A 13,105-nucleotide genomic window follows, 5' to 3' on the forward strand; every position below is an offset into this window, starting at 1 on the left:
ATATATTGTCGATTAATTAAAAAGGGATCTAAGCCTTCGAATTAACATAAAATTGAAAAAATAGTAAAAGTCGAAAAAAAGTCACGTTTATATTGAGAATCACTGTATTCCCCGCGTTGTTTTTGGTTTTTTCGTTTTTGGGGATGTAGTAGGCACCTAAAAATATATTGTTGTGGTAAAACAAATAAATTTATTAATAAAATTAAGAAATACACTTGTTTAAAAATTAAAATGTTCAAAATAAACTCGCAGCACACTGCCTAAACCACCATCAACATTTCTCGATACATATCTCATGACATAGTCAACCATTCTGCTCTGTGAGAGCCTTTCGTCTCCTTTTACAGTCACTTACGCTTTTTAACGTAACTTAACTTATTCGACTTAACCTAATTTGCGTATTTTATAATAAAATTTAAATTTAAATTACAACAATCGGCCATCCTTTTGTGGTTTGGTCCCTCAAACCAATTCTTTATGAACAATCATAAGAATCTAAATATTTCGGTTTAACAACTTTTCTTTTCGGTCGATCACCATTATTTTCTGTTGGCTTAGCAACACTTCCTTTAACGCTTTCGTTCTCAGATTCATAATCGCTATCATCGGTTATATTTTGAACTTTACAAATTTTAATCTGGCTGACATGCGCGGTTGTCGAAAATCCTCTGTCATTATTCTCGTTTAATTTTTTTATTACATAAGTATCGCTGGGTAGTTTTTGCACAATAATCATTGGACCGTTAAACAATGGTTGCAATTTCGTGGACTGACCTGTCGCCGTAGAATTTCTTTTTACAAACACTATATCTCCAATTTCGTAGTGTACATTAGAAAATTTATTTTTATCGTATTGTAATTTATATTTTCCTTGCGCTTTTACAATATTTTCACGTACTTCGCTCTGAATTTCGGTAGGTAACGTATACTTTTCTCGATTAATCGTCAAATCTCTTAACTCACCGTCCTCAAATCTGGATAAATAGCCGTAAAGTGCCTCAAAGGGCGTTTTTCCTGTCGATTTACAAACTGAGCTATTAATATCGCGTTCAATTTTCTTTATTTTTGTGTCCCAATCATTTTGTTCTTCATTACTGACAGCGCATCGCATGCTCGGCAAAAGGGTCTGGTTTAAACGCTCTACAAGTCCATTGGCTTGTGGATGCCTGCTTGAATTTAACGTGTGCTTAACCCCGAATTTCTGACACATATCTTGAAATCCCTTTGCTGTGAAGCATGTTACACGATCAGTTATGATTCTCCTAGCAGCCCCAAAAGTCTTGGACCTTTTTCGAAGTAATTCTCTCGCTTACATTTCTCACTGGTACGATGTGTACATACTTGGTTAAATTATCGATAATCGCTAACACGTATTTATTTTGTCGAGGAGTAGTAACAAATGGCCCTAAATGATCCGCGTTAACAATTTCGAATGGTCTATTGCCAGGTGGGATTGGATGTAGTTCTCCGACTGATTTTCCTGATCGATTTTTCATTAAAATGCATTCCAAACAGTTCTTTATGTGAAGCTTTACATATCTTCGCAAACCCGCAAAATAAAAATAATTTAAAATCCTACTGACTGTTTTGTCAATCCCAAAATGGCTACAGAGATCATGGTTTCTTATTACAATCGATTTTCTCATGGCGCGAGGAACAACATACAATTCTCGAGTTTCATTATCAACGATAATCTTGCGATAAAGAAGTCCATCTTTTAAAACATAATCGCGAACACTGTCTTTTTCGGATTTGGACCTATCGGCACTACTTTTTCGCAAAATATCAATTTTTCTTTTTATTTCCTCGTCAGAACGTTGAAACATTAAAATTTCATCTTCTCTCGTCTCAATCAACATTACTCTTGGATTTTCGCTATCCTCTATTGGCGCTCGAGATAGCGCGTCTACATGTTTCATCCTCTCCCCACTCCTGTGACGTATTTCAAAATCAAATTCAGAAATTAAATTAACCCATCGTGCTTCTTGTTTACTTTTTATTTTCAAGGAATTTAAATTTAGCAAACATTGACAATCAGTAATTACAACAAATTTCAACGGAATTAAAAAGATTCTCAATCTATCTAATGCCCACGCAATTACCTGAAGTTCGAGCTTACTCGAATCGTATTTTTCTTCTGCTTCATTGGTTCTGCGGCTTATCGCGTACACCAATTTTAACGAGTCCCCATCTTCGTTGGCTTGAAAAAGCATCGCTCCCAAACCTTTCGCGGACGCGTCTGTGTGCAATTCCGTTCGCTTAGCTTTCGGATTATAAGCTTTCAACACAGGCTTTTTAACTAAACAGTCTATCAAATGATTAAAAGCTAATTCACAATTCACACTCCAGTTAAATTCAATGTTTTCTCTGAGTAAATCGGTAATCGGAGAAGCAATTTTCGCGTAAAACGGGATAAAACGTCTAAAGAAACCTGTTAATCCTAAAAATCGCCGGACTTCAAGTTTCGTTTTAGGAATCGGAAAATTTTGAATTGCGTTGATTTTTCTCTCATCAGGTTGGATTTGTCCATTCCCGATAACATATCCCAAATATTCAACTTCCCGTATGCCGAATTTGCATTTCGCCAAATTTAATGTAAGTCCCGCATCTTTTAACAAAATCAAACCCTTTCCAATCGCTCTAGTAATTCTTCCAACGACTTAGCAAAAATGCAAATATCGTCAAAAAAATTAAAAGCTATTTTCTTTCTTCTAGCTATTCCTAAGACGCGATCCATCAGTTTAGCGAAGTATTTCGGCGCGTTCGCTAACCCAAACATTGCACGCTCAAATCTACCTGTTTCATTTTCGGTAATAAAAGAAGTCAGATTTTTAGCTTCTTCAGTTAACGGCATTTGAAGTATCCGCTGGCCAAGTCAAGGATTATAAACAAAATCGCTCCATTTAAGAGTTCGAGAAGATCATCGAAATTTGGAATCGGATAATTAACAACTATTGTATAACCTTATTAACCCCTCTATAATCAACTATCATTCGTGGAGTCCCATCTGGTTTCCTGACAACAAAAGCCGGACTGCATACCACAGCATCAGTTTCGCTAACTATTCCTGCACCTTTATATTCACGCACTAATTTATCTAAATCACCTCGATCCTCAGTGTTCAATCTATAAGGTTTGGCTTGCGGTAAGTGAGCACCTTCTTTTATTTTAATCTCCATTTTAATTTTGTTAGTACACCCTAATTCGATTAAGCATGTCGCGGAACATTCTCGATATTTATTTAATAAAGTCAGTAATTCAAGTTTTTGTGTTTCGGTTATATTTTTGTCGATAGTAATTTCTGTTAGTTCAATAGGTTTAGTTCGCGGTTGTCTAACAGGCGCTTCTTCTACGGAAAGTATTTTCTCTCCTAATTCCTGGCCTATTTTGATTTTTTTATTTTCCTTTCCCTGATTATCTACCATAATGCATTTATTACCGATATCAGTTTTGATGTTTATAAAATCAACTCGACCTGGACCCAATTCTTTCTCTTCCATCGCGACTAATTTTCCCTTTTGTTCTGTCAAATCGTCACTTTTAATTGGATCAACATTCTTAAATTTCAATTCGTTACCCACGCGAGTGTAACTAAGTTCCTGTGATTCCGTAAACGGTCGACCTAAAATGATGTCAAATGTTTGCACTGTATCAGGTACCACTCTAAAATGTAATTGCATTGAATTTAAATTTTCAAAAATAATAGTTTCAGTTATTATTCCCGGTGATTCTACTGGTTTACTACCAAATCCTTCAATCATCGATGTTAATTTCTGCATTTGAAATTGTTCTCGTAAAACTGCAGTCGATTTAATGGTATTCACAGATGCCCCCATGTCTATTTGCGCAATCAATTTAACATTATTAATATTTATTTCTCGAACAAATTTTTCAATCGAATTTTCATTTTTATCTGATCTTAAAACTTTAACCTCTTCAATTTTTACATTACTTTTACTCGGACAACGAGGAGCAATATGACCGGAAAGATTACATTTATAACAAATTATTTCTTTTCTGTCATTTTTACAATCACGCGCTATATGCCCCACACCATCACATTTAAAACATTTACGATCATTTACAATGTTACCTGATCTTACAAATGATTTTTCGTCGTTTTTCGGACCTTCAACCATCGGACGTCGTGGAAACGTGACTTCCTCACCTCGTTTTCGTCCCGGAACGCTTGCCATTTGATTTTTCAGCTCACTTATCCTTTCTCGTCTACTGCTATCCATTGATTCGAATTGCACCAAGTCATGTAGTAGATCATCAGTACCCCCGTATCTTCTTCCAATTGCGTAATTGGCCATTTCTCGAGACCAAAGTCCTTGAGCAACTTCATTTCTGATCTCATCTAAACTAAGATTTAATCCCTCGCACAGCCAAACTTTATCCAGGAAATAAACTTGTACTGGTTCCTTTGGTCCTTGACATCGTGCTGCCATCTCTTTTAATTTCGTGCTGATAGTACGAGCACGAGTAAACGTTGACTTGAATTCTCGAACAAAACTCTCAAAACTTATCACTGTAGCTGTTTTCGTCATAAACCACTTAAAAGCACCCTTTCTCAGCCGCGATTTGGCAACACTGTATGCCACTGCGTCACTCCAATTATTAATATTTTTCATGTTTTCTAGTTCTCTAATCCAAGCACCAGCTCGATCCGGACCTTCACTCCCATTGAATTCCGAAATTGAATCTGTGCTTGCTGGTAACACTACATTGGAAGTATTTTGTTCCAATCTCTGTGTAATTGCAACAAGAGTTCTAGTAAGCTCGCGATTCCTTCGTTCTAATTCAACTAACCTATCTTTTCCTGCTCTGATCGACGCATGTTGATGGGCTCCTTGCTTTTGCATTTCCTTCTCTTTGGCAATCCATTCCGCCTTTGCCGCAGCTTCTCTTTTCTGATAGTCCATTAGCATGGACTGAACATGATTTTCGTATTTAGTTTTATCATCTTCTCTAAGCTTACTCAATCGATCTATTTCTTGCATAGCACGCTTTAACTGTTCTGATTCACTCATTGTAAAGTTAATGGTTCCTTTACTTTTCAAATCCTTTACAAACAATTCAAATTCGTCATCCATCGACTTTTAATTTCACAACGCGAGAAAACCACGCCTCGCCACTAACTAACCTTTTTTCACAAAAAAACTTCTGAGTCCCACACAGTAATCCCACTTCTGAATTGTGGTAAAACAAATAAATTTATTAATAAAATTAAGAAATACACTTGTTTAAAAATTAAAATGTTCAAAATAAACTCGCAGCACACTGCCTAAACCACCATCAACATTTCTCGATACATATCTCATGACATAGTCAACCATTCTGCTCTGTGAGAGCCTTTTGTCTCCTTTTACAGTCACTTACGCTTTTTAACGTAACTTAACTTATTCGACTTAACCTAATTTGCGTATTTTATAATAAAATTTAAATTACAACATTGTCGATTAATTAAAAAGGGATCTAAGCCTTCGAATTAACATAAAATTGAAAAAATAATAAAATTCAAAAAAAAAGTCACGTTTATATTGAGAACCACTGTTTTCCCCGCGTTGTTTTTGGTTTTTTCGTTTTTGGGGATGTAGTAGGGACCTAAAAAATATATTGCCAATTAATTAAAAAGGGATCAAAGCCTCCGAATTATCATAACAACGAAAAAATTCGAAAAATTTGAAAAAGTAAGGCACGTTTATATTGAGAACCACTGTTTTCCCGCGTTGTTTTTGGTTTTTTCGTGCTTGGGGATGTAGTAGGGACCTAAAAAATATATTGCCGATTAATTAAAAAGGGGTTTAAGCCTTTCAATTAACATAAAATTGAAAAAATAGTAAAATTCAAAAAAAAAGTCACGTTTATATTGATAATCACTGTTTTCCCCGCGTTGTTTTTGGTTTTTTCGTTTTTGGGGATGTAGTAGGGACCAAAAAAATATATTGTCGATTAATTAAAAAGGGATCTAAGCCTTCGAATTAACATAAAATTGAAAAAATCGTAAAAATCCAAAACAAGAGCTAAATTGGGAACCACTGGTTTTCCCTTATTTTTTTTTGTTAATTTTGTGTTTAAAAATGTTTAGAATTCAATATTGAATGATGTTTGAGTTTGTTTTTCGGTTTTAAGAAAAAAAAAATTTTTCGTCGAATCAACGTTGGTAACTTCAGTCTCATATCCATTTTGCCATTTTGCCAATATTTTGTTATAAATTTTTTTCTTTTTATATTTTTCTTTTATTTACATAGCAATTAAATAATTTTAAAAAGTTTTTACCATACAGAATTGTATTTTGTGTTAAGTTTACCTACTTTCGATTCATAGTCATCGAAATGAGCAACTCAAAAATAAAAATTACAATAATACAATAAAAACTATAATATTATTGATACAACATCCAAACTAGAATAAAAAAGTTGCGTATTACTCAATTAAATGTATATTCTAAGTGGCTGGTAAAACAGTTCAATAGTTTTAATATAAAAGCCAAATTGCTTTTTTACACTATGGCTATTGCACCCCACACTACCTTTATTAATTATATTTATATTGTAAAAATAACTTTTAACAATATATAACGTATCGTATCGTTAATTATTGCGTTTCTCTAACAGGGTGTCTAACGGTTAGGGAAGTCAGGGAATTTTGTTGGTCAGGGAAATATCAGTAAAAAGTCAGGGAATTTCAGTAAATTTCATTCAAAGTCAGGGAAATTTCTGTAAATTTCTACAAAAATTAAATTTTTTTGTGAATTTAAAAATTTTTTAATCTAAAAAAACTTTAATGGTTTTTATCACCATTTGTTACTATCATTAGAAATAATTTAATGTTAAATATGTCAGTAACCATATTTTTGTTTAAAGAAAGCAGAAATAAGGTTGTTAAAAAGTCAGGGAAAAATAAAAAAATGTCAGGGAGGAGTCAGGGAATTTTTTTCTCAATCTTTGTTAGACACCTTGTCTAATTTACAAATAGAAATTTCGGCTTTTGCAAATATTTTCTTTTTAATTTTACTGTAATTACTTTAAGAACAAAAACAATAATTGAAAGAGAGTATCCAATGCCTAATGCAGAAAATAGTACAAGAAAAAGTTTTTCTTTGGAAATTATTTCTGGTTTTGAAAAACTGTTGTATGGTGTTGTAATTTCAGGAAATTCTGTAAGTAATCCAAACTCTGAAGCTTTCAAAATTAATTCATTGAAACGAACCAAGCCTTTGACGATAAAGTATATATAAAATATTGAATAACTTCTTGCAATACTATAACATTTAATTTGTAGTATTTTTCTTCAAAATTTTTAATAAAATTATCAGAAAGATGAAAAATACAGCTGACATTTTTATACATAACTAAGTTTACCAAACATGGAATGAATCTACTAAATGACATCGTTTGAATGGATTTTTCTGCCAATTGACGAATATTAGAAATTGAACTATTTCTTATATTACGGTACACAGAATCCTCCATCACTGGCGTCAAATGAGATTTAACAAGTTCCTCAAGAGATAAAATTTCAGTAGCTGATCCAAAGTTAATGTCCAGAATTATAGTGTAAATATAACTTGTATAGACGATGCATGTAATCAGTAGTGAGCCAAAAATTATTCTTTCCAGCCATTTCACTGGTTTCTGAGTGGTAGGCATTCCCATTAAAATTTGACTGATGTTGAAAGTTTGCTATGTGCTGTTTCTGAATTTCATCAAAAAGGCCGTGAAACGGATAACAACAATTGCACCAATTGTGATCAAGATCATGTACCAGAATTCATGTGAAACTTGAATGTCTTTAGTGACTTTGTCCCCCTTTGGAATAATAGCTTTCATTTTCTTAATGTTTAGTATTCGCATATTTACATTAAATGTAGATACATTATATAATATTAGGAAGTTTAGCGAAAACTCCGGATCTATTTCCTTTAGTATTTTTCTTTTTATATTTTTAATTTTTTTTAATTTACTATCGTCATTTTTAAAGTTACGTCTAGAATTAGTATCTCGAAATATGTATGTGACAGGTTCAAAATTTATCGATTCTGAGAAAATTTCTATAAATCTTTTAAAGCCTAATAATTTTTGTACTGATGAAGTAGAATTAAATAAAACACGAAATTGAATTTGTATCCATTTAGATTTTTCAGTTTATTGGGAAACCATTGACTCTCTGATGATACTGTCTGCGTGGATAAATTGTTGGTAAAAGGATTTATGTAACTTAATAAAGGTAATTTTTTAGAACTTGGTTTGAGAATCACTTGGAATTCACTATTGTATGTCAATAAAGTAATGTCTAAATATTTATTCAGCCAGAATAAATGCAAGGTTCCATTGATGTCATCATGAGTTGAGAAATTAGAATTTACAACTAAACATCTTGTTTTTGATGATTTTAATAATAGATCATTATCTTTTATCAAAAAATTGTCAAAATTTGCCATAGTACTCTCATCCATCCACTGTAAAATAAACAGTGTAGTACTTCTCGGTCGAAAAAGAAACTTAAAGTGTGATGCAGTAAGTTTAGAATTCATTTGACTGTAGCTGATGCTCAAAGATGGAAAATGCGAATTCACTGTTGTCACAAGGGAAAACATAATTGGGTTTATATTTTTTTCTTCATCGTCAAGAATGAACCGACGTCTGCGTATCGATTATCGATCGCGGGTATTATATTATTGAATATTAATTAATCTCAATGACACCGAGAAGAGAGGCCGCTGTTTAGCGACGCTTTCGAGTTTGACTCGTCAGCCATTTTACTCTCATTCTCATCCTGGTGTTCGTAGAGTCAAGTTGTGTTTTATTCTTTTTTGTGTAAAATAATTAAAATTTAAAATTATAAAAATGAGACGAGATGTCATCGTCGTCGTCAAGGGGACGGTGAGTCCTAGTGAATTAATTAGGAGTTGTTTCCTTCAGAATCGATCTCATTATTATTAAAGTATATTTGAATAAATAACGTATAAATCTTGTCTTTCGGCCTTCTGCCATTATTTAACTTTTTCTAAAATTTCAAGTGAATAATAATAAATAGTGTTATTGTTATAAATTTTGTCTAATTAATGGTGTTTATCCTTATCCCCCCCCTGCTGTCTATTGTTGCTGTAAAGTAACAATGGAGTTCCTGAGCTGGTTTTAGTTTTTCCTAATTAGAATTATAAAATTTCCAGGCTAAAAAAACTTGTACAAGAAAATGTACATGTTCATCAATGAACTTGTACATTTTCTTGTACAAGTATATTTTCTTGTCCAGGTTCTTGTACAAATTCTGGTACAAGAACATGTCTCAATTCCGGATGCTGAACTTATTCAAGAACATTACTTGAACATGTACAAGAACTTGTACAAGTTTTTTCAGCCGGGTTACTTGTCGGTTTATTTAACTATTATTTTTGGTTTAGTTATTTTCCATAAAATAACTTGGCGTCTTGGCGAAATCAATAATTAAAAAGTGTAATAGATAACGTTGATTGTGATTATTCCAACAAAATTTTTATATAAAATAAAAGAAAATATTAAAAATAAATCCAAATTTTAAAAAAATACCTCACGTAATTAATGGACAATAAAAAAAGACAGTGGAAGGCCATCTTAAAAAATCGTATAGAAAAAAATTTTTTCTACACTTACAAAAGCTTAAGCTTGTTGATGATTTTAAAAATATTTAGTAATTGTTTCTATATCATATGATTTTGTTGCTATTCAAAATTGAAAAGTGACTACTGTCTGGTTTATCCTGTACTTCTCTCTTTTTTTCTTTATTTTAAAGAATATAATAAATAAAAAATAATCAAATAACATTTCATAATTTATAGATTTTATTTTCTGGGATTACTTTATATTCCTGATTATAATCTTCGTTCAACTGGACTTGAAAGTTTCTTCATTCCCCTTGAATTTGAAGTTTGGATTTGTTTTATCTTTGTTGTGATATTCTATAGTTTTTTTATTATCAGCGTAAAATATATCTATAGAATGAAATTAATCAAGGAATATTTAAAATTTGACGATCTTTTACGTATTTTTCTCAAACAAGATGTGAGTGAAACAAAAAATGGTGGCTTACGTTTTGCCAAGGGATTAATGTTATTATTTGGCCTTATAATCACAATGGCATACGAAAGTATGATAACAAGTAGTTTTTTATCAAAAAGTCCACCCATATTATTTAATACATTGACCGAAGTATGTGAATCAAATAGACGTTTTGGTGGACCAAAATTTATACACGAATTCATTGATAAAAAATTATATTCTTGTTCAAGAAATTTTTACGATAGGTAAAAATTTTTAACATTTTATTTTTGATATAATATATTTTTTTGGGAATCAAGCAAATTGTATTGGATTTAAATTTTGGTATCTTAGAAAATATTTTATTTTTATAATAATTTATATTGTTATTTCAGTTACGAGGAGGTAAATGTAACGACAATAATTGATATGATGCATTTTAATAAAGCAATAATGATGCATAATGTGGATATCAATAATTATGCAATTTGGGTTTATCGTGATAGATTTAATCATCGTACATCTAATCAAGCATTTGCATTTTATCCAAGTTTATATTTTACAAAACCAAAACATCCCTATAATTCATTATTAAAACATTTAGTTTATAATTTTCACAGTTCAGGACTTCAAATGAGATTAAAGGAAAAATATAAACTTGGACATAAATTATGTGAAACTTGCGAGGATGAAATTGCTGAACCATTGACAATAAGTCAATTAAAATTTTGTTGGTTTGCATTGTTTATTGGTTGGTTTACAAGTTGTTTAATTTTATCATTGGAATTTATTTCAATGAAATTCAATTTTTCCATTTGTTAATAAAAATAATTCATCTTTCTGCAATTTTTTTTTTTTTTTTTTAATAATAAAATAGACGTTGTGTGTTATTAATAATTAAATTTATTATACACTTTCTATTCTAATAATATACAAAACTATAATTTTTTTTTTGGTTACATATATTTAATATGTAATAACATAGTTGATGTGTGTCACGTGACATGTAAATAATTTTATATATAATATAATATATTTATATTCATATCTCTAGTTTACATAAAAAAAAAAAAAACAACAAATAATTTACACGATTTTGAGAATTTTTAATTTCGCGTGATTAGCACCTACTTTCATCGTTTAAATCAATATTCACACGAAATTGAATTTCCTCATATTTTTGATTTAAAAACGAAAAAAAATTTTTAAAAAAAACCTCTTGCGCCAAATTCAATTCCTTTACTGTACAAATTTCATATTATTGATTCTTTTCCTGTAAAATATTCCAAATATATCAAGTAATTATTATTATTATTATTATAATTGTCTATTGCACTGTTCTTTCTCTCTTTCTCTCATAAAATTCAATAATGAAAAAACAAATTAAATTAAAGACGCAAAAGGATTAATCATTTTTTTCGTAATTAGAATAAGTCAGTAAAAATTAGTATCTAGTTTTTATAATTGAATTACGTGTGTCTCTCTCAAAATAGATGATAAAAAAAAGAAACAATTTGTAAAAAATTTAAATAATTTTTTTTTAGGTTGTCAAGAATTTAATATTAACAGATAATTATCGATATGAAAGGCACTCAATCAGTGAAAAAAAAATGATGTGCGTTTTTCTCTAATATTAAATAAAATGTTAAAAAGTTCTTCGTAAAACAATTACAAAAAAAAAAATTTGTAAAACTCGATTATAAAAAGATAAACTTTGGAAGCATTAAAATTATTTTTTTTCTCCTTGTAAAAAGTCGATGTTAAATTTTCTAAATAATCAATTTTTTCTGTAGACAAAAAAAATCAAGAATTTTTTTTTTTCAATTCACCGAGGCACTTTAAGAGAAAAGGCTAAAATTGTTTTTTTTTTTTTTTTTTAAAAAAAACGATTATTTTCGGCTACTCGAGATTTTCTCGCGGCACTCTATTTACAATTGTATTTATTTTTTTCTTTCTCCTTCAATTTTATTGCCTTGTTTGGACAATTTTTAATAATAAAATTTTTTCTTTAGGAAAAATTCTTTCGTAATTTGCAAAATTTTTTAAAATTATTTTTTGCTTTTTAAGTATTTGTGTCTCTGTTTTCTTAAGTAATTTTTTTGATAAACGCAGATTTATATATTTGTAACTGATGAAGAGAGATTTTGAATAGTGAATTTTTTTTTTTTTTTAATGCCATCCTCCTGTTAATTTGTGAAACATTTCTTCATTAAGTGTTTGATTTGCTTCCTTCGATCTCATTGAGAGGAAAATATAGCCACCAATAAATTCATGAACAACTTTACAATCAGCCGATTGACATTCGAAAATAATATTTCCCTCCTCAAATTGTACCATCATGTGTTTCACTTCCCAATTCACGTTCCATGCCTGGAATAAAATTCATACATTTTTTTTGGGGAAAAAAGTAAATTTCAACATTATTAAAAATGTTAGAAAAAAATTCATTTTTAAATTAAATTAATTTTCTATTTATAAATTAGAAAAAATATTAGTTTTCTTTTGTTAAAAAAATAATTTTATCTTCTAAATCCGAAGAAAATTTTTATTATTTTTTAAAAAACATTTTAAAAAATATATTTTTTAAAATATCGATTTTTTCAAAAAATTGAAATAAATTTTTTTTTACCTTCATTGTATTGTATCTCCATGTTTTCAAATGATCGCCACTATGAAGATCCATTCGCATAAGCCTATTATTTGCAATTCCTAAAAGTTCATCTTTTCCTTTACCCGTGAATCTCACGACAAACAACGAGATTCCATATTCGGGAAGTGATTGCCATGCTTTGATGTAATTTAATTTTGCTTCAACAAGCGATAAATCTTTAACATTGGCGTGTGCTTCCAAAATCCTTTGTACCAACTGCAAAAAGTAATTTCAGTAATTTTTCTTTTTTTCTCAATTTTTAAAATCACTTTCAAAATTAATTTTAATATAATAATTTGTAATCTCTTAAAAATCGAAAGAACTATAAATAAAAACTTTAATTTTCTTCAAAAATATCTATTCTTTAATTTTAATAATAAATAATAATAAATGCAATCATTTCCAATTTACCGAATCTTCATTTGTCCGAATT

General features: G+C 30.2%; 2 protein-coding genes across 2 annotated transcripts in view; one reads left to right on the plus strand and one right to left on the minus strand.

Moving 5' to 3' along the window:
* Positions 1-11,894, plus strand: part of LOC127285023 (uncharacterized) — a 32,657-nt gene extending 20,763 nt beyond the window's left edge. The window contains exons 2-3 of the mRNA XM_051310784.1: positions 9,824-10,288; positions 10,418-11,894. Of these exons, the coding sequence (XP_051166741.1) occupies positions 9,824-10,288; positions 10,418-10,844 (892 nt within the window). The 3' untranslated portion in view covers positions 10,845-11,894. The remainder of the gene's footprint in view (positions 1-9,823; positions 10,289-10,417) is intronic.
* A 270-nt stretch (positions 11,895-12,164) lies between these two features.
* The window catches only part of LOC127285021 (unc-112-related protein-like), a 158,124-nt gene continuing 157,183 nt past the window's right edge, over positions 12,165-13,105 (minus strand). Inside the window, exons 7-8 of the mRNA XM_051310781.1 lie at positions 12,652-12,888; positions 12,165-12,392 (exon numbers count right to left, since the gene is read on the minus strand). Coding sequence (XP_051166738.1) covers positions 12,192-12,392; positions 12,652-12,888 — 438 coding nt within the window. The 3' untranslated portion in view covers positions 12,165-12,191. The remainder of the gene's footprint in view (positions 12,393-12,651; positions 12,889-13,105) is intronic.

The sequence above is a fragment of the Leptopilina boulardi genome, unplaced genomic scaffold (genome assembly GCF_019393585.1).
Source record: "Leptopilina boulardi isolate dan_hultmark-lab unplaced genomic scaffold, ZJU_Lbou_2.1 LbouV2_327, whole genome shotgun sequence".
Classification (NCBI taxonomy): Eukaryota; Metazoa; Arthropoda; class Insecta; order Hymenoptera; family Figitidae; genus Leptopilina; species Leptopilina boulardi.